This window comes from Leishmania panamensis, assembly GCF_000755165.1.
Source record: "Leishmania panamensis strain MHOM/PA/94/PSC-1 chromosome 20 sequence".
Classification (NCBI taxonomy): domain Eukaryota; phylum Euglenozoa; class Kinetoplastea; order Trypanosomatida; family Trypanosomatidae; genus Leishmania; species Leishmania panamensis.
This window is the reverse complement of record NC_025866.1, coordinates 1,687,723-1,711,835: the sequence shown is the minus strand read 5'-3', so window position 1 is coordinate 1,711,835 and position 24,113 is coordinate 1,687,723. Positions and strand designations below refer to the sequence as shown.

The 24,113-nt window shown below is 56.5% G+C and overlaps 9 protein-coding genes across 9 annotated transcripts, besides 2 other annotated features; all 9 read right to left on the bottom strand.

The window, feature by feature from the left end:
- Positions 1–5: part of a repeat region that runs on past the window's edge.
- A 109-nt stretch (positions 6–114) lies between these two features.
- Positions 115–1,782, bottom strand: LPMP_204200 (hypothetical protein; the record flags this gene model as incomplete). Its single annotated transcript, XM_010700319.1, has 1 exon — positions 115–1,782. The coding sequence occupies one exon, from the start codon at positions 1,780–1,782 to the stop codon at positions 115–117; it is 1,668 nt and encodes a 555-aa protein (XP_010698621.1).
- A 786-nt stretch (positions 1,783–2,568) lies between these two features.
- On the bottom strand, positions 2,569–3,411 carry LPMP_204190 (1,2-Dihydroxy-3-keto-5-methylthiopentene dioxygenase, putative; the record flags this gene model as incomplete). The annotated part of the gene is made up of 1 exon (XM_010700318.1): positions 2,569–3,411. One exon carries the CDS (start codon positions 3,409–3,411, stop codon positions 2,569–2,571), a length of 843 nt encoding a protein of 280 aa, XP_010698620.1.
- A 706-nt stretch (positions 3,412–4,117) lies between these two features.
- On the bottom strand, positions 4,118–5,194 carry LPMP_204180 (hypothetical protein; the record flags this gene model as incomplete). The annotated part of the gene is made up of 1 exon (XM_010700317.1): positions 4,118–5,194. The coding sequence occupies one exon, from the start codon at positions 5,192–5,194 to the stop codon at positions 4,118–4,120; it is 1,077 nt and encodes a 358-aa protein (XP_010698619.1).
- Positions 5,195–5,695: 501 nt separating this feature from the next.
- Positions 5,696–6,654: a repeat region.
- A 248-nt stretch (positions 6,655–6,902) lies between these two features.
- Positions 6,903–7,880, bottom strand: LPMP_204170 (hypothetical protein; the record flags this gene model as incomplete). Its single annotated transcript, XM_010700316.1, has 1 exon — positions 6,903–7,880. One exon carries the CDS (start codon positions 7,878–7,880, stop codon positions 6,903–6,905), a length of 978 nt encoding a protein of 325 aa, XP_010698618.1.
- Positions 7,881–8,814: 934 nt separating this feature from the next.
- Positions 8,815–9,174, bottom strand: LPMP_204160 (hypothetical protein; the record flags this gene model as incomplete). The annotated part of the gene is made up of 1 exon (XM_010700315.1): positions 8,815–9,174. The coding sequence occupies one exon, from the start codon at positions 9,172–9,174 to the stop codon at positions 8,815–8,817; it is 360 nt and encodes a 119-aa protein (XP_010698617.1).
- A 1,472-nt stretch (positions 9,175–10,646) lies between these two features.
- On the bottom strand, positions 10,647–11,819 carry LPMP_204150 (RNA-binding protein-like protein; the record flags this gene model as incomplete). The annotated part of the gene is made up of 1 exon (XM_010700314.1): positions 10,647–11,819. One exon carries the CDS (start codon positions 11,817–11,819, stop codon positions 10,647–10,649), a length of 1,173 nt encoding a protein of 390 aa, XP_010698616.1.
- An 819-nt stretch (positions 11,820–12,638) lies between these two features.
- LPMP_204140 (cell differentiation protein-like protein) lies at positions 12,639–13,715 on the bottom strand (the record flags this gene model as incomplete). The annotated part of the gene is made up of 1 exon (XM_010700313.1): positions 12,639–13,715. The coding sequence occupies one exon, from the start codon at positions 13,713–13,715 to the stop codon at positions 12,639–12,641; it is 1,077 nt and encodes a 358-aa protein (XP_010698615.1).
- Positions 13,716–14,223: 508 nt separating this feature from the next.
- Positions 14,224–14,550, bottom strand: LPMP_204130 (hypothetical protein; the record flags this gene model as incomplete). Its single annotated transcript, XM_010700312.1, has 1 exon — positions 14,224–14,550. The coding sequence occupies one exon, from the start codon at positions 14,548–14,550 to the stop codon at positions 14,224–14,226; it is 327 nt and encodes a 108-aa protein (XP_010698614.1).
- Positions 14,551–15,530: 980 nt separating this feature from the next.
- On the bottom strand, positions 15,531–22,844 carry TOR2 (phosphatidylinositol 3-kinase (tor2), putative; the record flags this gene model as incomplete). Its single annotated transcript, XM_010700311.1, has 1 exon — positions 15,531–22,844. One exon carries the CDS (start codon positions 22,842–22,844, stop codon positions 15,531–15,533), a length of 7,314 nt encoding a protein of 2,437 aa, XP_010698613.1.
- Positions 22,845–24,113: the final 1,269 nt, after the last annotated feature.

Below are 24,113 nucleotides of genomic sequence, written 5' to 3'. Positions count from 1 at the left end.
AATAGTTTCATGGAAAGCACAGCATGCATGACTCTTTCGTGGCTCTTTTTTGCAGTAGGTGGAGCCCGCAAACGCAAGGTCGAGTGAGTGGGTAGAGGGGATGACGCGTTCATCTCACATCCTGCGCATGGATGATAAAAACTTGGTGAACTTGCGAATCTGTGTTTCAGCTACGTGCTGCTGCTCAAGGTACTGCCGCGCTTTTTCCTCGAGGTCCTCGTCGTCCGTGTTGAGCGCCAAAATGTCCACGAACTCCAGGAAAGTGCGTCGCTTCAACCGAATCGATGCACCCACCAGCGACGCCTCCACAGTCTGCGAGGTGAGCTGCTTGTGGTGGCGCTGACGCTTGCGCGTGCGGTGGATGGCGACAAGTAGCGCATGATCGCCACGGTGTGGCTTGCGCAGCGCCGCCGCCGCGGCCTTCACATTGATCGTCAGCGCTGTCTCGTCACGTACCACGTGGCTGTTGTTCGCTTTTGCTCCTTGCTCCCACCACTTGGGTGCCGCTTCTAACAGGCGCAAACGCGCTGCTGCACCGCTGTCGTGTACCGCAAATGTGGGCAACGAAGTGGGAACATCGCTACTGGAATGGGTGGCAAGGGTGTCACGGTGGATTTGGAGTGCCTCATTCGCTGAGAAGAAGGCATTGATGTCGTCCTCGTGTGCATGGCGCCCTTGCGTAGCGGCTGCAGTGAACGGCGCAGCCGTGGTGAGCACCACCGCTGCGGTGTTACGCACGCGCCGAAGGAGCTCTCGGTAGTGCCCTGGGGAAGAGGTATCAGCGCTCTGCTGAGTCCACGGCAGCACCTCTACATCTGCGCAGGAGAGTGGGAAGAGATAGGGCTGGAGTAGATTATGCTGACGTGGGCCTCTTCCAACGCCGGGACTTGTGTAGAGCGGCACTGTTGCTCGAGATGTGAGCAGCGTTGCGGTTGTCAGTGCTGGTGATGACGCCACACCGCGCACGCCGTACTCCTCGATGAGAAAGCGAACTGCCCGGGCACCGTCGCTGCTTCGAGCACCCATGACTTCTTGCGCTGTTGCCAACGCAAACATGAGCGCCGCGGAGCAGCGCTCCTCACTGGAAGTAAGCAAGGGGAGAGTAAGCGAGGCGGCGTTCTCGTGGAACTGCTTGATCACTGCCCCCCCATACCAAAGGAGTGTCCCTTGGCCAAGGAGCTCTGCTGCTTGCTGAAGAAGCTCCTCGCGTTCACACGGTGGGAATGCCATTAGCGCGGGAAAGACAGCTTCAAGAGTTTGCAGCGATATGTTGCGCAGCAGCGCATTCCGTGCAAATGTGCGGACGGCCCATTGGGCAAGACGTTTTTGCAGCGCCGTCAACCACGTCGAGTGTTCGCCGTACGAGACTCGCGGCGCGCACTCGTCCATCCAGTAGAAGTGTGTCACGCCGACGCGGCTCATTCGGAGTGACACGGACGCTGCCGTCGATGAGAGGATTCCTGTGAGGCGCCTGCGCCGCGAGCGTGCAAAACGGAACCGCACATCCTCTGAGAGCGCGACGCACGAGAGTGTTGCGTCCGACACACACGATGTCATCTCCACTGTGTCACCGCCCAGGAGTGCCGTCCGCGGAGGGGCTGCACCAGCGCACTTTGCATCCCAGAGAAGTCCACTCACCCAGTGTGGTAGGGAGCGCTGGGAAAAGGTCTCGGTAAAGGCGCTACTCTGTGCAGCGCTCCTCGACGATACCTCGACTAGACGTTGCGCAAGGTCCGCTGCGGAGATACAGCTAATACGGTCATGGACATCATGTGTGTACATGACAATAGGCTGACGAGTGCTTGCTGTGCATGCGGAGACACATACGCGGGCACGATGGCCGGCGTCGGGGACAAAAGAAAATGCCCCAGCCAGGCCCACGAAAGGGAATGGCGGGAGGGGGGGGGGTGTCGGTGATTGGGAAGAGGTGAGGTACGATGTCTTGCGAAACTGTGCGAGAGAAGCGACGGAAGGACACACTGTGATGGCGAAAACAGAGCCCGCTACGTGTGCGTAGCGTGTCCATGGAACAGTGGTGGTTCCACGCCCCACTCAGCGCGAGAGGCAAGCCGTTACCACACGAGCAGGCGGAAAAGAAAGCAAAGCGTGCGTGCGAAGATCGAAGGAGGACACTTCTATGAATTGACTCATTTTGGTAAGTCAGCAGACACTGCACTATGCCGTCGGTCACAGTACCGAAAAAATCTCTCTCTGTTACGTTGGGTGTACGCCGATGCCGGCCACTGCAAGGAGCGGTGCAGCACACGACTTCGAAGTTTAAAAGGGGAGAGTGTGTTGTGGGTATACAACACGGCAACAGTTGTGCTAGGGGACTCGTGCTCAGTGGATTTTGTACATGATAGAAAGTAATCGGCACCTTGTCACGCCGTTCTTGATTCCATCAGCGTCGCTTTCAACGGCGTCGTCGCCCACACGACCGAGCAGCACGGGAAAAGGACGAGAGGTATGGAGGGAAAGGGGGAGCGGGAGGCACAGAAGAACCTTCGTTCAGTGTTACATCAAAGTGGCAAATCGAGGAGAAGAAAGGCGGCGCATAGGCGAGGTACGTCATGGAAGAAATCCGTTCTGTGTGGCGACGTCGCCCTTCTTCAAACTCATCAAGTACGCCAGTCGCACCCGATTGGAGTCCGCGCGACTGTCGGATCGCTTGACGGGTACAAAGCAGGGTGCGTCTTGGAAGCCTCGATAGAGAGCTACGTAATCGTCTTCATCGAGAGTGGCGCGGTGGTACATGCCGGCAGGGAGCACGACAAGATCACCTGCTTTCAGGTGGACCCGGATCCACTCGTCTTGCTTCGATCGTATATCCAGGTAGAAGGAGCCGTCCATCACAACACGAAACTGCTCGTCTTCGGTGTAGTGCTCTTGATACCAACGCTCGAGAAAGCTGTCATCCTTGGCGGTCTGTGAGATTTTAACCTCGTCGGTGTGCTTGTATTCTCGTTCCTTGATGATCTGCTTCACCACAGAGAAGTCGCTCATGCTGATGCGGAAAAGGACGACGCCCAGCTCACGTAACGCCTTCATGGTCACCGCAGGAGCGCTGACCTTTCGCCCAGGCTTGAGGCTGGCGGTGCTCAGCGGAGGCTGAGACGTCTCGTCGTCAAGGTACCACATCTCAAGCGCTCCCTCCTCAGACACCGGCGGCGGCACCGGCGGCAGGTCCTGAATTACATCTGGGCCGAGACGCTTCCACTCCTCCTCTTGCCGCTTTTTGCGCTTTTCCTCCTCGAGGCGCAGCTGTTGCGCCTCGCGACGCTTGCGGTCCTCCTCTGCCCTTTCCTCTGTGAGGCGGCGCTCGTATTCTTCCTTCTCTTGCTGCCGTTTACGGTCACGCTCGCGAATCTCGGCCTCTTCGCGTAGCCGCTGCTCCTCTGAAATGCCTTCCATTTCTAAAACGCGGAGGGACGGAGATGGAGGGATGTGTGTGTGTGTATGGGGGGGGGGGGTGGCGGTAATCAGCCAAAGACGAAAAACGGCACGCGCACGAGCGGCGAGACAGAGACTGACCAAAAGGAGGAGTGCTGTAAGGCAAAGAGAGATATGGATGAAGTGCGGGGGCGCAGGAGGACGCAATGCTGGGGAAGCGAATAAAACGTTTGACTCGTGCTTTCACAGTACACCAAGAGCAACGAATGGGTGAGAAGAAGAACACAGAGAAGGTTGAAGAGGATGGTGAGCGAGAGAGAGGTGGAGAGGTTATCACTACAGGTTGAACGATCATGTAGAAGGAACACGCACCACCGTGTAGCGACGTGACGACCGATGGCGACAAGATATTTCTTCTCTGATGTGCTCCTTCCGCATCGTGTGAGTCGCTTCGCCTCTTTTTCGTTTGAATTGTTGTCACCCAGTGTGTCACAGGTCGCCCAAGTTTTGTGCGCCAATATGCCGAGTCACAGCATGACGTGCCCCGTGCGTTTGACTGCGCGGTTGGCACGTTCGCAAGTGCGCGGCGAGCGTGCTGTGGGGGTGCCAGGACAAGGCAATTTGTGCATCACAAAACGGGTCCACGTAGCAGTGCAATTGGCTTTCCAAGTTGACCAGGGGATGCGGTGGACCTGAAGACAAAACGGCTCAGACGAGGCGGGGACGCTCAGGTGTCTTTTTCGCGCAGGTTCGCGGCGATTTGGTAGATCAGCCGTGCACCGCAAGCCGACCCGAAGAGCTTCTTGGAGCATTCCTCATAGTTGAGTGTCTCTGGCGAGCGACTGAGACGCAGGAGTGCCTGAAGAACTCTTTCGCGCAGTTCCACAGTTCCACACTGAAGGGAGCACGCCAGGTCGGCCAGGGAAAGCTGCTGGTAGCAGAAGGGCACCTTGTGCTGCAACGCATCGAGGCGGTTGGGGTGCGAGAAGGAGAAGTTGCACAGGAGGTTCACCAGCTTCCAGTAGAGCTGGTGGCACGCCGGTACCCGGGCGGCAAAGTCCAGGGGTTCCAGCTCCCTCTTCAAGTAAAGTGGGCTTACCTGGAGTGTCTTGTGTGGGGTGAATCTCTGCGCTTCAACCGAGAGTGCGGCAAAGTCACGAGGATGCGGGGAGGCGGACAGGTTTTCAAGTAGACTGAGGAGCTGCGATGGCGCGAGTCGATTCTCCACAAAAGCGCACCGCAAACTCTGGCGGTACTGCTGGGCAACTTGAAACGGTGAGCGTGCGTACCCCAAACATTGAAGCAGACTTTGACACAGCCCCTGCCAGTCAAGGCCTTTTTCACGGACATACTGGCACACGAACTGAGCCTCACTAAGCGAACATGGCCTTGAATCACAGTGCATCTCTTTGTACTTGGTGAACAACTCGTATGGGGTGAATGGTGGGTGCCCGGCGCGACAAAATGCCTCTGCGACTGCGCACCAGCGCTCTTTTTCGCGGGCATACAGCGCTGTTTTGCAGTTTGCCTTCCCCGCCTCCGTGTTGAGTGCTTCGAGAAGGTCTGTGCTCCAGCGATGGCGGCCCACCGCGGTGTCCACAGTCCAACACGTCCCCTGAGCAGCGAGAGGCTCAGTGTGCCGTTTTCGTTTGCGAGTCGGGGCCTGCAGAGATATTAGAGCAAATCGTAGCCCCAGAAGGCTGTCCATTTCGTACTCGATCATGAGAGTTCGGCGCAGGATGTGTTCTTGCAGGCGACCATTGTAGTCGCGCAAGGCGCTCAAGTAGTCGCTGTTCCCGGACATTCAAAACAGACGCGCTGCATTCTTCCCATGCGAATCTGAAGAGCGGTGTGAACGTAGGACACGAAGAAGGCTCATATGGACGAGGATGAAGAATCGAAGTGTGGAGAAGCGGGCGGGCAGAGGTAGTGGTTGAGATGAGGCATGAGAGAGGGATCGAAGTCGGTGTTGCAAGCAAGATATAAGTTCCACATCACCCCGTGACTCTTGGCTCTGTGACACATTCATGCACCACTGATTGTGAATGGCGGAAGCGCGCTATGCGCGGGGCTGAATGCCACCACTCCACACACTTTCCACACCCTCGATCGGTGTTCCTTCGTCACGCCGCACTGGTGAGCGCCGTGCTTGTGAGGCGCAAAGACCACAAAGCGGCTCTGTGTATGTTTACTTAGCTGGTTGTGGCTCCACCCTGATGATGCCAGTGAACTCACCCAGGAATCAGGTGTTAGTGCCCTCTCTCTATAGAGTCCAAACACCCTGCCGCCAGCAGTCGGGCCCGGTTGTGGATTCCTGTGGTCGGTGGAGAGATCTGCGCTGGCACAGTGCTGAAGAGATGTGCGGTCATCGTCACGTTTTGAGCAAAGTCACTACAAGTCGTATCGAGCATTCAACAAATACTGACGTATCCACGTCTGTCAAGGGCGTGCGGGTTGAGAAGAGAGCGGAAGGTCACTGCTGCCACGGACGCATAGCAGAGTCTCACGTGTCGCAGCTCACGCGGGTAGCCTATCCAGACACGCCCCTCTTGACTTGGAGGGAAGTGAGAAGATGAAGGCCGCGAGCCTCCCTCCAGAGATAGCCACGTCGTCCTGCAGGACGCCCCGAAATCCAATGGCGCGAGGGCTGTGCGCATGCCTTATGAAGCCCAGTTGGCATTGTGTAGAAAAATCGAGCAAGGCATGCAGAGCTCAGCAGGGCTAGAGCAATGGAGAAAAAAAGAAGTGCGATGAGATGCATAACGATCAACGCTAAAGTGCCTGTGTACGAAACATGCGGCGCCTCTTACATCCGCCCAGACGGGCTGACGCAGCATAGATGTCGGGTGCATGACGAGAGCTCTTTGAATCATACCACCGAGTTCACCAGGCTTCACTGTGGAGAGTCGCCACACCATACTGCGGGATGCCGCGGCTTGAAGCGATGGAGGGCAAAACATGCCGCACAGGCAGTGTTCAGGGACTCCGAGGGCTCCTGGCTTGAGGTTGGCCACGGTACTCCGTGAGCTCATTCGGCGTGTGTTTGGACCATTCCCATGTTGCACGCACGACAGACGCCACCGCCTCCGTCTGGCGCCGATCGTCCAGCACGTCTCCGAGCAACAGGCGAAGAGGGGAGAGAAGGGCCCACTTGGCGCATGCCCCAATTCCGCTGCCGGCGGTTTGTTCCAGACGACCAGGATGCAGCCATGGCGCGGCAGAGGCATAGGTGGGCTGCGGTTGTGTGCGTTCTGTTTGCCGATTTCGTTCGAACTAGAGGAGCGCACTGAAGAAAAAAAAGTCAAGTGTGTCTCTCTGTGCGTCACCGTCTACCGTAATACAACATCATATGCAGGCGGAACCAAGTGCACCAAGTGACCCCCCCTCCCTCCGATCGAGACCATCGACGGATGTGCAGCGTTAAATGGCAGCGCCAATAAAAAGACAGAGAAATGAAGAGAGAGAGAGAGAGAGGACGCACCTCTGACTTAATAGCGTTTTGCGAGTCTTGTTTACATACTAAGCGACACCTGAAGCACAACTCCATTCTTGCACCCCACTATCACCCTGGAAGCATTCATGGTCATGTTGAGTGGGGTATGCGCGAGCGCTGCACGTGCCACTATTGCACCGGAGGGAAAGGCGATAGCGATAACGGAGGGCGGCGAAGTCGTGAGACACCATACATGACCGGTTTCGGCCTGGTAACGGCATACTGTCACGCGCTCCGTCGGGTTCAATTGCGAGCACACAGCCTGCGAGTTCTGGTCCAGCACTCGGCCGGTAGCGCTGTCCACAATGTGAATCGTGTCTAGAGACTTTGGGGATGCGACCAGAACCATGTGCGTGCCTGGGACAGGTTCTAAGCAATCCGATACGCCCTGCACCCCGACCACCTGCCTGTTGGATCGGCACGCACGCAGGTCCCATATCTGAATTGGACTCTCCCAGCCCGCACTGACCGCCACCACCTCCGTTATGAAGCGGGCAGAGAAGATACGGTTTATGTGCGTTGGGTGCGACGTGCTATCAGAGTTCATTCCCTCTGTCAACTGTGAGAGAAGGGTTAGTTTTGAGTCGTATAGGCGCACGATCCGATCGCTGCCCGCAGTCAGCACTCGCTTTCCACTCGGCGAAACATCGAGCATCATCACTTCATTGTTTTCCTCGAATGCTGCTGTTCCACGCCGAAGCGAAAACTCGCTACAATCCCAGTACCACAGCATGACACCCCCAGCAGTGCTGCTGCTCACCAGTTGCCAATCGCAGTCGCACTCCGCAGGGGCCCATCGAACGCAGGTAGCGGGGACGTCCACAAAGTCCTTCCCCGGGGCCCCACGCGCCGTGACGTCGAACGTGATGGCGTTGAGAGTACACACCACGCCGTTACCAAGGGCACACGCGACAAGCTCTGCATCTGGAGACAGAGAGCAGAAATATATGTGCTGGGTGATTTCCAGTAGCTGGTGAGCTTCGATATCAAGAGACATGTTCTCCCCTTGAGGCGCAGCTAGAGGGCTGTCTGGAGGAGAAGAGGGGTGGGTGGGAGGGGCAAGAAACGCGATGGGAAAATCCCCAGTCAGGAAAAAAGAGAGCGGCGAGAAAAACGAGAAGTCCGCGCGGGAGTCCGAGCACTGTGGGACGCAGGAACAAATCTGGGAAAGGGTGAAGGGAAATGGAGAACGCAATGTGTGCTGCGCTAGTGTAAGTGTTTGCGGCAGCGTTTAGGGTTCGCTTCGCTGTTTGGCTAGAGCGAGAAGACCAGTAGAAGGGAAACAGTGATGTGGTATGAGCGCGCGTATTGTGAAAGGGGCAGCCAAAACACAGTCAAAAGAATAAAAACGATTTTGAGTAGAGGAGGTTTGCCTCTGAGATGAAAGGAGGAAAAGCGGTGTGGTCTCTGTGCACGATGGTCCTGTGTCGTGCAAGCCCCTAGGCTCCCGATGGGAGAGCCATTTGAAGAGGATGCACACCGAAAGCATCACCAGCACCGTGGAAAAAGGGAAAAGGACGGTAGGAGCACAAGACGGTGGGAAAAGCGAGGGACTCGATTGAGCCCGGTTGTATGTAGGCAAAGAAGCTAGATGGCCTAGACACCGCTTTGCACGGCAGCATTGGCATGCCTGGGACACGAAGTGGTGTGTCCGAGCGGAGATGCCTCTGAGTACACTTCCTCGTCGCGCTTGTTCACGTCGCGTCACGCATGTCTTCACCCTCGGCTCCCTTCAGCAAGTGGGAGAACAACGCGAGAAGCGTAAACAGCGTCGAAAGAGGACTGGGTGATCATCGAGACGTCGTGGTGTGTTATTCTCTCTTTTTGGCTGACTGCAATGACTGTTTTCTCTGGATGCTACAAACGTAAAAGCGGCATTTTGGGATCGCCATGTAGCGAGTTCGTGCAGCGGCGTGGTAGCCTACGTGCGATTAAAGAGAGTAAAGGATCGTTTTGCGCCCACAGGCAAAGTACATGGTGATGATTGCCATGATACCAGAGTACACAAACATTTCCTCGATCTGCATTGGTTTCTCAAAGGTGTGGAGAACGCACGCGATGGCGAAGCAGAGCAGCGCAAGGGTGAGGAAGGCGTGACACACCCCTATGGAAAAGTAAAGGATCGCCATGAGAAGCCACCGAATGTCCCTCAGAATGAGCCTACGGCAGGCGAAAAGACCGAATAGGACGTAAAATACCCCCGTTACTATGCACGAGAGAGAGATGAGGCGACCCCATACTGAGGCGAGACTTTGGTCCTCGTTCGAGTACCCCAAGAAGTTCAACTTCATGACTCAGTTGCAAAGGACAGGAATGATGGCCGTTGCTTCCCGTTGCTTTTCCGCCCTTGTGGGAGGAGGCACATAGACACGAGTAGAATGGTCGACACAAGCGCAGAGAGAGAGTGAGTGGCAATTCAGGTTGATTGGTAGGCGCAGGCGGCTCTGAGGAGGCAAAAAGGGGCTGCCAAAGAAAAAGAAAAAAGCTCTGCCTCAGGGTACAATGGCACGCTTTTCCGGAGCAGTGGGAATGCGGTTGCTGTATTACTCCCTCATCGCTGGAGGCTAGTAGGAGGGAGGGAGGGAGAGGAAGACGCATGTCCAACGAAAGAGACGCCATGGAGGGGCAAAATAGTTGTCCCGTGCGTGGTAAGCAATGTGGCCGCTCTCTCCGCATCGTTGTTCTGGTTCGCACATGAGTGTCACGAGTCCGATGAGCATCTTTTTCGTTTTTTTTTTAATCGGAGCAAACGTAGGTGAAAAGGGAATAAACGAGAGGATTAGACGGACCAACGCTATTCGTGCACTCTTTTCCCCCCTCACTGGCTTTACAAGAGTGCTTCACCCACGCACAGGCTCACATACACACACAGAGAGAGAGAGAGCCAACTTAGCAATAAAGTGAGGAGCGAAAAGTGAGAACAAACGAGCGAACCACTTGACTTACGAGGGAGTCGGGGGTGACTCTCTCCCTCCTCAAAAACGCTGAGAGACGACAAAACTAACTAGACATAGATGCGCGATGGTAGCAGTGACATGGAGGCGCTGCCCACGGTGTCTGACGCAGTTGTTACAGCACCCTCCCTCTCCCCAACAAACAAAGAAGCACACAAACACACCATCAGTGTGAATGCCTGCCTCGTCTACTTGCAGCAACAATTTAATGGGTTGTGTGCGTCTCCCCCAAATAAAAACGTTGTGTTGATTGTGCGTGTGTGTGTGGGCGTGACAGCTTGACGAGAACCACTGCGACGTAGCGCCACCGATGCCGAATACACATACACAAATGAGCAGAGCAAGAGAAGAGAGTACTGAGATAATTTCTCAGCCAAATGCTGCGTCCCGCATCACAGGCACCTGCAGGTCACCTCTTTCTACGTTGCTATCGCTCATTTTGTTACTCGCACGTGCACAAGCTCGTCCCTGTAACCTACCCATTAGCCCCCACAGGCACACCCACAGGGGGCCGAATCTATGGGGAAAAACCTGATCCACCCGTTCCAGACGACGCTGACGGTTACATTAGCAGAAACACCCGTCGTTCCTCTCAGCCCTTTGCGTTTCGATAGAGAGGGGGAGCATTTGCATGACCACAATTCTCCCCGTTGTTTTAAGTGAGTACCACGTTGCCGTTTTCACCCCCCACCCCCACAGACATACAACTATGGTCCGCTGCGTCGCCCGTCACACTCCCTGCACGTGTGTCCGCGCCCGCTGCTGTGCTTCTTCGCTGGTGTGCGCTGAAGACAACGACGACGAATGCACTACGCGTAAATGCCGACCGCCAAGAACTGCCCGGTTGGAAACAGCGAGCCGTTTAGCTGCTGCATCACTAGTGAGTGCTTCGTCACATCTCGCAGGCGCACCGCTATTCCGGTGTCGTTATCCAGCTTTTTGATTGCCTCCACCTCGCCGTAGGACTGCAGCAGGAGACGCAGCAGCTCCTCTGTCAACGGCGGGCCACTAAAGTGCAGGTCACCTTTTTGAGGAAGCGGAATAGGTGCTAAGACAGGCAGTGCAGAAGGCGAGTAGAAAGGAGGCATGGGTTGATAGATTGGCTGGGGGTACACGATCTGCGTCGGGGCACTCGTGGTGGGTGGCGTTGGTGGATACACCATCGGGAACGGAACTGTGTTCATAACTGGAAACACTTGCTGAGACGGAATTAGGGAGAGCGGCGGCGAAAAGCCCAGGTATGGTGAGGGGAGGGAGCTGGGGGTGTTGCCGCCACGATACTGTGGCAACGGGAGCCAGTGGCGCTGGCGATTGCGGTTGCGTTCCTGCCGCATCTGTCGCACTTCGGCCGACTCGGAGTACTTCACCTCTAGTTGGTGTGGCCAATTATCCATGCTAATGGAGTCCCGCGCTTTGATGGCGGCAGTGGCCTCTTGTTGTGAGGAAAACTGGACAAAGCCAGACCCTTTGCACTGCCCGAGAGGGTTCATGAGAACCGCACACTCTGTGATGACGCCGTACGGCGAGAACATTTGTCGCAGGTGTTCCTTTGTCGCCCACTGCGGCAGCCCGCGAATAAAAAGGCGGTCGTTCGGCTGGTCATCAAGTCCCTCGTCGTGCATGGCGATGGAAACGTGCAGGAGAGTGGTGCTATTGGGAGTTGGCTGTGTCAGGTGTGTGGCGTTGATCGCGGCGTGTGCAGAATCCGCTTTTCGAAACATTACAAATCCAAAATGTCGGTTCTTGACTACTTTTGTCGAGACAATCTCACCAAACTCCTTGTAGCGTTCTCGTAGAGCGTCATCGTCCCACGAGGATGGAATGCCGGCCACGAAGATGTTAGTGGATACATGAGGAGTTATTGCTTTGTGCGAGCTGCCCCCCGTGATATTTGTCGACTCCCCCTTCGCGTTGCCAGCTGAGTCGATGTCAACCCGTAACAACGGCCTATAGCCGCCCGTTTTGACGCCGTCGGGCTCCATTCCCGTGAAGTGCCAAAGAGTCTCGGGAGTAGGTGTGAACAATCGAACGCTCTGCCTTATGCGGTGGAGCTGCTGTCGCCGTGGTGCAGCGTGCCAAGAGCACAGCACCCATCTCGTGAAAGAGAGAGAGAGAGAGGCATAGTGCGGTGGTCGAGAAAGGGTGAGAGATCCGCGAAGGTGTGCAACTGCGCAGAATACCGGAGTAAGTGGGGACAACATGTTGCCCAGCACATTTTTCGTGATGTGCTGCGCCGCTGTACTCACTGTGTACTCGCTCCTCACTACATTTGCGAGGCGATAAAACTTCTTCACGGTAGTTTCTCTAGGCCTCAAGCGTAAAAGAGTGAATGGGAGCGTAAGGCGTAGAGGCGACAGGCGCGGCGCGTTGCGAGCGGCGAATTCTCAGCACGACACGCCCCCCCACTCCGCCCCCCGTTCTATTTGTGTTATTGTCGTGGTTGTACAGCGAACCGCACCACACCCAAGATGGTGATTTTTCCTTCTGATTCTTAGCCAGGACAACGGAGTGCGCCGACGCACGCCGTCCAGAGACACACTTGCTTCCACGAAACCGCAATCACCTCCCCACGACCATCCATGAAGAAGGGAATTATTCCGAGACTGGCAAACAGTCCTACACATACATGCACACGCAAACACTTACACCCACCCACACACACGCAATGAAGCGCGCGCCTGCGTGGGCGAAGGGAAATACAAAACTGACACCAAATCGCCAAGGAGTAACAACAGGGGCACAGACAACAGAGAGAGCCGTTGAGGGAGGTGATGAGCACAGGAGGAGTGCGCACAGGGCGATTACTGTGTGTGCTTTGCGGTTTCATTAATGCGACGCGCCCCCTCATCTCCGATGTTGACGAGGAGCTGGAGGAGCCACTTCCTCATGTTGATGTCCTCGTCCAGATACTCCTGGAAGGTGTTGTTGCGCAGCTCCTCTGGGAGAATCTTGGGTAGCGCCTCACGTGCACGTTCGTTTTCAGAGAGGCGGAGGTAACAGCGGATGATGTGTTTCAGCAAACGTGGCCCGCACACGTGCTCATTCTGCGTTCCCTTCTCTGCTACCATACGGTGCAGAACATCTGCGACGGCGGTGAAGCGGCTGGGGTTCTGGCAGGCATACGCCAGGCCTTGATCCGAGATCAGAAGCTTCTGAATGATAAAGGTAGAGATGATCTTCGAAATCTCGATCGCTTGCTCCATGATCTTCAGGCAAATCGGGAAGATCTCTGTGTTGAGGAGGTAGGACGTAATCGCCGGGTCGTCCGCCTTGACCAGTGCACCAATGACGCCCAGTGAAGTCAGGCGCAGCACTTCAGACCTCTCCGATGGGGTGGCGCGCAGAAATGGGTACAGGAAGAGGCAAATATTTGACTCCATAAAGGGTCGCCGCGATGCGTCGTGCTGGGCAATCACCTGCAGTAGGGTAAGAACGCTGCTAACGCGGTTGATAATCGGTTTCACCGGCGCCGACGAAGGTGTGTTGAGGAGGGGGTACATGGATACGATCTCCTGCAGGAAGATCGCCATGACACCGACGCTGTACCACAGAGTAGGGCCGAGCAATGTGAACTTCTCACGCTTCTTGGACAAGGTCAAGATGGCCCGCTCACGGGTGTCTTGGGGGTACAAGCTTTGAATGTGCATCAGCATCTCGCGCACTGCATCAGGATACTGACTAGGCTCTAGACGCGCGACCTGCTGCGGCAGCACCGCCTGCTGCTGCGGTGGCTGCAGTTGCTGGGGTGGACGCTGCGGGGCTTGGGTTACGGGAAAGCGACTATACCCTGCCTGTGGAAATCGCTGCTGCCGGTAGCCAAACTTGGCAACATCTTCACTCTCTTCCTCCCACGGAGCGTAGGCAGCGGGCGCGTCCATCTTGTCTGAAACCAACGTGTGTGAGGCTGATCCAATTGTAGTACGCTGCGCGAGGGGAGGGGGGTAGGGAAGACCGCGGTGCGCGTGCGTAGAAGGAGCGGAGAGGGAGACGGACAAGCTTCGACAAGTGGCAAAAACTAAGAGGGAAGGAGAAAGAACGAGAGTGGAGTGAGGAGAGAGGCAACCGTGTACTGCAGGAAGCACTGATGCAGCTGACCTCGGTGGGTGAAGGTGTGACAAGCAGCAGCCCTCCCGCACAACTGGGTGCGCAATGGGGAAAGGAAGCGATCTGCCTGCTCTTCTTCGAGGCAGCCACGTATTCTACGAAAAGCGTTGGCGTCGGCAGTGCGGCCGTGCTGCATCTGTGTTCGCCTTGCCAGTAAGACGACGCGAGTGGGCGGTTTGCGTGCACCCGTGGTGACTTGAAGTGGCCCATTCGTTTTAGTTGGTGTATGCGTGTGCGTCTGTCTCATCACTTTTTGCGCCCCCCCCCCTCATTCTCGCGGCGTCACTCTATTTGTGACTTGAGTGCCGATGACTCCTCCTTGGCAGTGGACAACAGCTTCTTCGAAGCATCCAGGATGCTCTTGAATGCCGAGTACGTCTCCGATATGGTTCGCTCCAAGTCTGCGCGCACCGCCTGCTTCTTCGCGACACTGTCTCTGAGGGCTGCGAGTCGCTCCTGCATCGTGCGTACTTCGGCAAGCAAGCCTTCGTACTCGGCCTCCTCGGCAGAGATTTGCTCTTCAAGCCGCGCCTTGCGCTCCTTCATTTTCTCAATCACAGAGACCAGCTCGACACTGGTGGCTTGCACATCTGACCCGAGGGCAGCCATTATGAAGTGCCGCGCTTGCGCGAAGCTGCCACTGCGGCAGGTTAGTCTAGCTGAGTAGCTTGTAGAGGTGTTGACCGACAAGCAGCGGCGTCCAGCCAAATGAACTCGCCGCCTGAGTTGCACCAATCAACAGGGATCAGTAAGGGGAACAAGAGGGAGGGGAGGGCTGATGTGGGGGTGCTCGGTGGACGAGTGATGTCTGATACGGTCGTTGGCCTCGCCGGCGGGGGAGGCCAACGCTTGGCTCGAGGAGGCGAGAGGTGTGAGTGAGACACGGACAGGCGCAAGCGCAATAAAAGTGGAGCAGGGTGAAGATACAGTGACACACAAGAACAAGCGAAAAAAGTAGGCCCCTCTCCTCTCCCTTCCCCCGCCAGGAGACTCCCTTGCAGGTAGTGTGGGCACTACATTCGCTGCTATCCGTGGCGGGTGCTGTCTGTGCCAGTATAGGGGCCCATCCTTCAAGGAAAGAGCTACATGCAATCTCGACTGCATCTGAGCACGTCGGGTAAAGGATACGCTCGAGCGATGAGCTGACGACTGCCGAGCAGCCCCTTCAATCATTCCCATCTGTACCTGCCGCTGCGGATTCTCACTTGCACTCTCTGCAGGAGCAGGCGAGAGAGAAACGTGCAAGCGGCTTCTGCATTGCACACGTGGAAGAGACACAGAAACGAGAAAAGCGCTTGATTAGGAGCACCAGTCATTGGAACGGAAGGACAGTGGGGACAGGGAGGGAAGTAAGAAGGGGAAATCACAACAACCCCCCGCACGCCAAAGTGAGCGAGAGACAAAGTGACGAAGACACCCACACGCACACACACACACACACACACACATCCGTATCGGCAAAAATAAAAAAAAACGAAGGAAAAAAGTGGTCGAACAGCGGACGGTTGTGGTGGTGGTGCACAATGACCATCCTCGATCACCGCAGAGGAATGTAAAGCGGCTCGTGCTGGTTTGCCGCTGGAGCTGCTCTACCAGAACGGGTACCATCCCGACCACGACTGAGCCACGTTGGTGACGTCTGTGGCTTCGTCGATAAGCTGCCCTACCTGCGTACGTGGGTCGAGTGGTTCCGTGCCGGCCGCGATGAAATCCTGCCCTTTGAGCTTGGAGCTGAGGCGGTTGAAGAGGAACACACCTTGATGCACGACATCCACCTCCTCTCCAAACAAGTGCTTTGCGATGCTAAAGGAGCCGGTATTGCGCTGTTCGATTGACTCACAGATGGACTCTTCTTCCGCCGTCGACGTGGCTTTGTTCATGTTGGCAATATTCACCTGCTGCTCGATGGTCTTGTGGTCGTTCGATGACTGAGGCTCCTGTCCCTGTCTGTTGATGAGGCGCCACGAGATGAGCGGGTCTTGAATGAATGCCTCGAGGAGAGCCAGCACACTGTGACTGCCTTCGCGCAGCACGCACATCACAGTCTCCGAGCATGCCCGAAACGCCCCGTCGACGCCCGACACGTCGAGCGCGCTGCGCAGCATGCGCGTCAATCGAAAAGGTACCTTCTCGGGGAACTTGTCGCGCGTCATGGCCACCTCAAAGCAGTCACCAAAGTCTATGTGCACCACCAATCCCGATGCGCGCTGCAGCATAATGTTGTTCGGATGACGGTCACCGAGACCGAGGATGTAGCCCACGATGCTCATGTTTGCCAAGGACGTTGTGTACATGCGGCGACGATCGTACCAGACCTCGCAGTTCGGCGACGTGTTCCACATGAACTTGCGAATATCCTGCCCGGAGGTGTGATCGGAGAGGAACTCCACGACCTCTACCTTCGACATGATGGTCAGGTAGTCGTACGCCTTGGTGTTGTCAAAGGTGATGATCTGGTTCAGCATGCGCATTTCCAGTTCCACCGGGATCAATTTGCGCTCGCGAAAGTGCTTCACGACCTCGTGCAACGTGTCGCATCCGTCGACCCAGCCAATGATGCCGACGTTGTCCTTCAACGGCGTAACGGAGTAGCGCTGGATCTGGAAGCCTAAGTTCTTGCTCGTCCTCGAGTCAGATTGCATGAGGATGTTGACTAGCGAGAAGAGCTGCATGACGCGCTCGTCCAAGCGAAGATCCTCGCGCCCTTTGAGGAGGAACTTCTGCGACTTTCCCCCGTCCGTGATGATACCGATCCGCTTCGGCCGCTGCTTACTTGTAATGACAATGAGGTCCTTCTGAAAGCGATGAACCTTCGCTACTGACTCCTCGCGGACTGGCCGCGCGTCGGGGATCCCGATGGAGAGGTTACGTGCTTCAAACAGCTTTGGACTGCAGAACTGGAGCTGTAGCGTGTCGCTCGCTTTGATTTGTTTGTCAATGTCGCCGTACACGCTGTGGTACAGCTTCCATGCCGATTGAACGTCGCCAGTGTTACGCGTTGACGAGTACGACCGCAGCCACTCCCACGCCTCGGTCAGCCGCTTGCTGTACCTGGACAAAAACTCAGACTCCACCACCGTCTCTGGCACCTTCGTCAAAGTCTCATTAATCGGCAGTAGCGTGCGCACCATTTCCTCCTTACTGCGGCGGCCAAAGAAGGCCGTCGCCGCTTCCTCCAGCTTGTCGTACCATTGCTCGTAGATGAGGGCTGAAACACGGATGAGTTCGTCGATCATGAGACGACCTTGCAGCACAATCACCGGATATCGCTCCTGCAGCTTACTCAGCACCTCATTTGAGTACCTCTTACGTCGCTCCGAGTCCGACATGGTGCACAGATTCAGCGGGTACACCAAGGTGTGCGGGTAGTCGTAGCCCACGTTGGTCAGGACATCCGCCACAAGCCGGCAGCTATCGTCGGAGCCGATGTCGAGCCGGGCGACCAGCTGCGGTACCACAAGGTGCCACACGCGCGACGGCACATCAAAGACGCGCTCGCGCAGCTCCTTCAAGTTGTGGTCACAGTCGCAGTGGTTCGACCAGAGCGTTAGGAGCTTCAGCACGTCTTGGATGAGCGTCGAATCGGACGTCCCAAGCTGAATGCTGCGGATAAACCCTTCGATAGCGTTGCGGCACGTTCTATCGCCCTTGTCCGTGTGGAGCAACTGCGCGTTCGCCTCAGCCCACTTACTCCACGCCAGAAACCACTGTGGATCGTACAGGGTGGCAGTCTTGAAACACTCCACGGACTCGATAAGGCCGACCTTGCTGCCGAGGCGCGTGTAGGCCCGCGCCAGCACAGCCGAGTTCTCCGCCTTGGTGTGCACGTCAATCATCTTCTTGATGAGGTCACTCTCGGTGCCAAAGGCGCTGTCGGGGCCCAGTGCGTTGGTGTCGGAGAGGAATGAGATGTACTGCATCACCACGCGTGGGTTCGCATTGCGGCTCGTGAGTTGTTCCAGGGTTGGGTTCGCGAAGCCGAGGAGCTCGGCCAGCGTGAACTTCTCCAGTTGTCGGGCGTTCTCCTGCCGACAGAGCTTGGTGAACTGGAGGCGCGTCTTCACGTCCTCATGAGGGGAGATGAGAAGCCCTCTGGTTCCCAGCACCTGCTTCCATGTCGGCACTGTCGCATTCATCGTTCGAATTCGCTGCTCCCAGAGGTGGCAGAGATGCGGTATGTGTGCGGTGGAGTTGAGCGCCTTCTGCGTCTGCTTCGCAACGATGACCTCTTCCACCTCCGTCAGCTGCTGCGCTACCACCAGCCCCTCGTAGGCGCGCGCATACGACTCGTGCAGCAGGCTTGTCAGCCCCTCCAGCAGAACCTTGCGCCCGTTCGTTACGGAGACGAGCGCGTCGTCGTAGTTGCCGCGCACCACTTGTAATGCTGCCTTCGACACGTGGTAGAGAACCATGTCAGGCGGTAGCCAGTTCAGGATGTACTCGAGCGTGTCCCACGACTGCAACCGGATCGATGCATCTGCGGCGTACTGCGAGACAAAGAAAAATATGTGCATCTCGTCTGACTCTGCCACGCGGTCCTTATAGTTGTCGACCATGATACCCCACTGCTTCAGCACCTTGTCGTACTCGCCAAGCTCGCTCAGGCACAACATCAGTCGCGCGTTGACCTCAACGCGGTGGTCGTGGCCGCTTTCCTCCGTCCTTGAGAACGATGTTGTGGGGTCGCTGTTGGTGGTGTAGTGCAGCATGCGAGACCAGTCGCGGTTGCCATTTTTGTATCCGTAGCCCTTGGAGACGTTCTCCGAGCTTTTCGCTCCCGTCGAGGCAGCGTCCAGGTCTAGCTCCTTCTGCGTCAGCTTGAGAGCCTCCGTGTAGCGCGCGAGCTTCACCAGACTCGTCTGGAGCAGGCTGCGTCGCTGCTCCTCGCTCGCCATGTTCAAGATGCCAACTGAGGAGTCCACCATGTGCAGTTCACTGTAGAGGGAGATGAGCGACTCTACAGTGCCGACGGGGTCGTCGCGGTAGGCAGCCTCGCGCCAGAAAAGTGCCTTGGCCAACATCCCGCGGTTCCACGCGCACTCGGAAAGGTCATTGTACGAGATGAACAAGGCTTCCCCAACGTGGTCCATGTACTCCACAATACCAAGCAGCGTCGTCACCACTTCGCCCGGGACAGCAGTCGACATCATCGCTTGACGAAACGACTGCCGAAAAAAGTCCGTGATAGCGGCTTGCAGTGCCGAGCTTGCGTAATTCCACATGGAGCGGAAAGCGATCTGCAGCGTGTCTTGGACAAACTGCGTCGATTTCTCGACTAGCGGAGCTGCGTTGATGCCGATAGGTACTGCCGTGCAGCGGAAGACCTGAAACGGGGACTCTTGCAGCAGCGTGATGGCGAACTGGTCTGCCCACTTGACCCACTCTTCCTTTGTGAGGGGCACAACCTTCATGGGATTGATGAGGCGCTGCTCGTTGATGGGCATGGTACGGTCCTCTGCCAGCACGGAATTGGCGTTGTCGTCGTTGAGGTTCGCGTAGCTCCAGACCTCGCCCACGCGAGACATGCTCTTCATCACGACGGATTCACACGTCTTCAGCAGCGCTGCCACCTCCGCGTTTTGGTGCTGGATCGAGGCTGGGCTGCGTGCACAGCGGAGACCGGTGGCGACGCGGTTGTTCATTACTCCAAACTCAGTGTTGGTGATGCGGTAATTCTTCAAAGCTTGAATGATGTAGGTCGAGTGCTTGAGGAAATCGCCCTGCATCTCCTCGATCAAAACGCAAAATACGCCCATGATGTTGTTACAAAGCGCAACGCTGTCACGTCCACGTGTCTTGCGCGCGAGGTCGACGGAGAGGCATGCCAGCAGGCAGCGTACGATAGCGCCGACAAGCTCATCCACATACAGTTTGAGGCAGACCTCCTTAAGAGCCACAACGCAGTGGTTCACAAAGTCGAGCGGATTCTCTGGGTTCTGGATGGCGCCGAGGAGGTTATCCACCACCGCCTCCGTGCACGGTTGCAGTGCGTCGATGTGACGCACAATGTATTCAAGCACGGAGTACTTGAGGTCGGGGCGCAGTTCAGTACGGTTAAGCGTATCGAAGAGTTGAGGCAGGATGCGTGAATGCTGCTGGCCATAGTGCCGATTGCCGGAGCCCTCGAAGTTGGCGACAAACGAGAGCATGCGCACGGCCAGAAACCGGTAGTTTACCTGAAATTCCCAGACGCTGTCAAAGACGCTGTAAATCTCACTCGCGTCGTTGAGTACCATCACACCGGCGTAGCGGATGATGTTGCAGAACTCGAAGAGCACGGTGGCAAAGAGGCGGCCGCCAGGCAGCTGACGGATGACGCGGGCCAGGGGCCCAATCACCAGACTAATTTCACTCTTGGAGCACGGTACATGCTCAAAAATGTTCAGCATCGTCTGCACACCGGTACGCAGCAGTCCTTCCCGCGCTCCGGCGGAGCGCTTACTCTCGGGGTCCAGCAGCGCTGCCACGGCGCGGAGTACAATACGGCAGCACTTCACGTGGGTCACACGGTCCACCACAACGGCGCTCACCCCATCCGCCTTCTCCTCGCTGAGATTGACGGACTGGAACACGTGTGAGTCCAGCGCACCGATGACTCCAATGCACCGCAGCGCTTCAAGACGAATGTCAATGCTCTCTTCTGTTTTGTGCAGCACCGTGCAGAGTTGCTGGAAAAGCCGAGGGTGCAGCACGTACGGCGAGGTGCCTTCCATGAGCGGCGCCAGGGTTGCCGAGAGGAAGCGGAGGCAAGCAAGTCGGATGACGTGGTAAGACCGGTCAGTCGGCAAGCTTTCCAGCAGCTCGCACACGAGGGCAACCTCCCGTTGGGAGGAGAGAAGGGTGCTGCCAAACTTCCTGATCGCCGCCGCGACGGCTGTGCAACAGTGCAGGAACGACAAGAGAATGCCGGAACGGGCAGAAAGAGTGCTAAAGTACGGCAGGAGCGCCTCGCAAATCCCGTCCGTGAAGTTCACGACGATCTGCGGCGCGCGCGTTGCGATTGCGGCGAGGAGGCGGAAGCCGTTTTGGACGGTGTCCATATTGAAGGTAGACGTGATGAAGTTCAGAATCACGACCATTTCCTCACGTAGCGCAGGTAGAATGTGAGATGGGTCGTAGCGGATCATCTGGCACAGCTGCTCTGTCGCCGCCACGCGACAGTTGATTGACTCGTCACCCAGGGCCGAGTAGAAACGAAAGAGATACTGCTGCTCACTAAGGTATGGATAAAAGTTCTCTGTAAAAGCACTTAGAATGGTATGACGCACCACGGGGTTGGGGTCCGACAACCCGACAACCAGCATGCGCGTAATGATGGTGTTTACGCACATGCGCCGCGCGATGCTGAGGTCGCCTTTCTCACCAGGGGGAATGAGGAGCTTTACAATGGTATAGATGGCCGCGTTACGCACAGCGACGCTGCTGTTGTCGATGAAAGGCAGCACCGAGACTCGCAGAAAGTCACCCATGAGCTCCGAGTTGGAGAAACCGAACTGTTTGAGGGCGTTGAGGGCGACAGAGATCTGATACTCGGAGGCGCCAACATCCGCAGAGCTCCCACTAACGCGCGGTGCGTTGATCTGCTGCCGAAATGGCAGACCGCATAGTGTGACGGAAATCATGTCCAGCAGTGACTCTTCCAGTTTTGCGCGGTACTGGGCGCCAGATGACTCGATGATAGTGCGCATGCACTCGATCAGCTCCGCGGAAAGTCCCCACACAAAGACGCTTTCGATGCACGAGTCTACATACGTCTCCATCTTGGACGGCCTGCAATCTCTGCAAATTATACAGAAGCACTGCAGCGCCTTCCAGCACGGGCTCGGGGATTGCACGAAAATGTTCTTGATAACTTCACACGTCTCCTCCACAAACGGCGAAAACTCTGCCTTGCCTACAATCGGGATGATCTCTGAGAGCATGTCAAAGGCGGTGTTCCGCCCTGTGTTGCAGTTGATGGAGTCCAGCGCAAAGCGCACGGTGTCCTTTAGCTGTTTGGTGACAAACTGTGGTGCGCTGAAGCGGCAGAGCACCACCAGACAGCGGCACAGGAGGTCGCTAATGTCGGCGCTGACGTTCGCTCCGTCTCCCATAATGTACGGGGCTAGAAGGACGGAGAGATCTTCGTAACGAACGCTGCTGGTGCCGATCGAGTTGATCACGATAGGCTCGAATGCAAGAAGACCGGCAATGCGTTTGTCCTTCGATTTTGAGACGAGGTTGGCTTTCAGGTGTGACATCAATGTGTCGCAGGTTTCAGCACGGATAGTGGCGGGGCGGTTGACCAACAGCTTTGCGCATAGCGTGAAGAGACTCAAAGCACGCGAGCGGACCTCCTCATCGTGCTCCGCCAGGCAATCCCAAACCCTGTCAAACACCTCAGAGAGGCGCGGCAGAATCACCATTGGTATGCGCAACGCCACCTCCGTGAGCACCAAAATGCCACAAATACGACGAGGCTGTGACTTGGCGTCGGACAGCGCAATCCACTCGAGCGTCTCTCCGATTTGAGTCCGCACAAAGTCTGTTGTCATGCTGTAGCGGAGCGTCTGCGCGAACGTCTTGGCGGCTGCAGCAGCGACGGGAATCTCATTCACCGCCATGAGACAAAGGCGCAAGTAGCTGTTGCACTGCGAGAGCTGGATGACGGATAGGTCTAGGCTCAGCAGAATGTCAAGCACAGTGAGTTCGCAAAACACATCAAGCGACGTGCCGTGCACCACCTCAAAGCTCTCCAGGCACATCAGCAGTGAGGAAACGACCATTTCATACTCCTGCACACTTTTGCCCTGCAACTCCTTCGCCTGCTTCACCCCCTCTGTCACGAAGGCGATGCGCTCGTCGCGGCTGCTGGCGAGTGCGCGGATGGAGGCCGCCAGTCTCTCCGAGTCAACGGACGACATAGGTGCAGTTTCGATAGCCCCCCCTCCTCCTCCTCTAGTGTATACGTGTGCCTCTGTGCGTGTCCCTCAGCGAGAAACAGAAAAGCGACCGAGCAGGAAGCAAGCACTGATCCACGCAAAGAGGGAGGAAAGCAAAGCACTGTGGGGAGGGGGGGGGTGGCAGAGCTTAGCCAAGCACAAGACTAGCTGTTCGGTAGGCAGAGAGGCACCTACTGTGCGAGGAGTGTGCAGCAGCTTCTTGAAACCGGAAGAGGTGAAGCGGCCAGATGATCAGCCCTACCGAACTATGCACGTAATTCCCCTCACAAGGTGATGCCTTTCGTCAGCGAGAAAAATGAGCACGTTCTACCGCAGAGCGCACAGTGGCGCAAGCACGACGGAGTGCCAACGGCGAACGGGGCAACGTTTTCGAGAGGGACTAAAGGGCTCGTGGGAGGAAAAAAAATGAGGTAAAGTAAAGGGCACCTTTTTCGATGCTCCTGAGACATGCGTGTGCGTGTGTCTCAGCACACGAGGCCGTCTGTTCGTACGTGCTCACGAGAAGGTGGACCGAAGCCTCTACGGCGCGGCAGCGCTGTCGAAAGAGCAGCAGATAACAAGCCGACCCCACGCAAACCCCACAAGTGGTAGTTCAGCTCACGAACTCCGACCACGTACAAGATGGCCTACCAAGCACGGCAGGGCAGCAGAGCTGAAAGCGCAACAGTGGGGTAGAGGGTGGTGCGGAGCTAAGATTACCGAAAGCAGTACAGCTACACACACACACACATGAGTCCGTGCCAACCTCTCTGACCTACCCCAAGCTCGCCCTAGCAAAACAAGCAAAGGAAAAAATGGTGACTGTACACTTCTGCATAGTTATCAGTGTGGATGAGCAAAGGATAGGACAGTTGTGGAAGGAAGAGAAGTAGAGAGAGAGGGACACGTGAGCGCCAAAATCATTCAGCTGCATCATTGGGTACGACACATTTCGCGTGTGGAACGTATGCTGGGCCCAAAACCACGGCCACAGAGGAAAGGATGGGGTGCTTGAAAGTGAGCACACCGAGTTCTCCTTCCCAGAGTGGTGCGGGCAAAACTCTTCCAGCAGCAGCACCATAGAGGCCCACAACGCACTACCCTCCGCCACATTGACGGCCAAGGGCTATGATGACGAGTAAATGGTAAAGGTGCTCCTTGAAAGGTTCCCTGGTCCACGAGAGTAGAGAAAAACATCCGATCCAGCGGCGCACCACCGACACCTTGATGCACTCGAAACACATTCAAAAA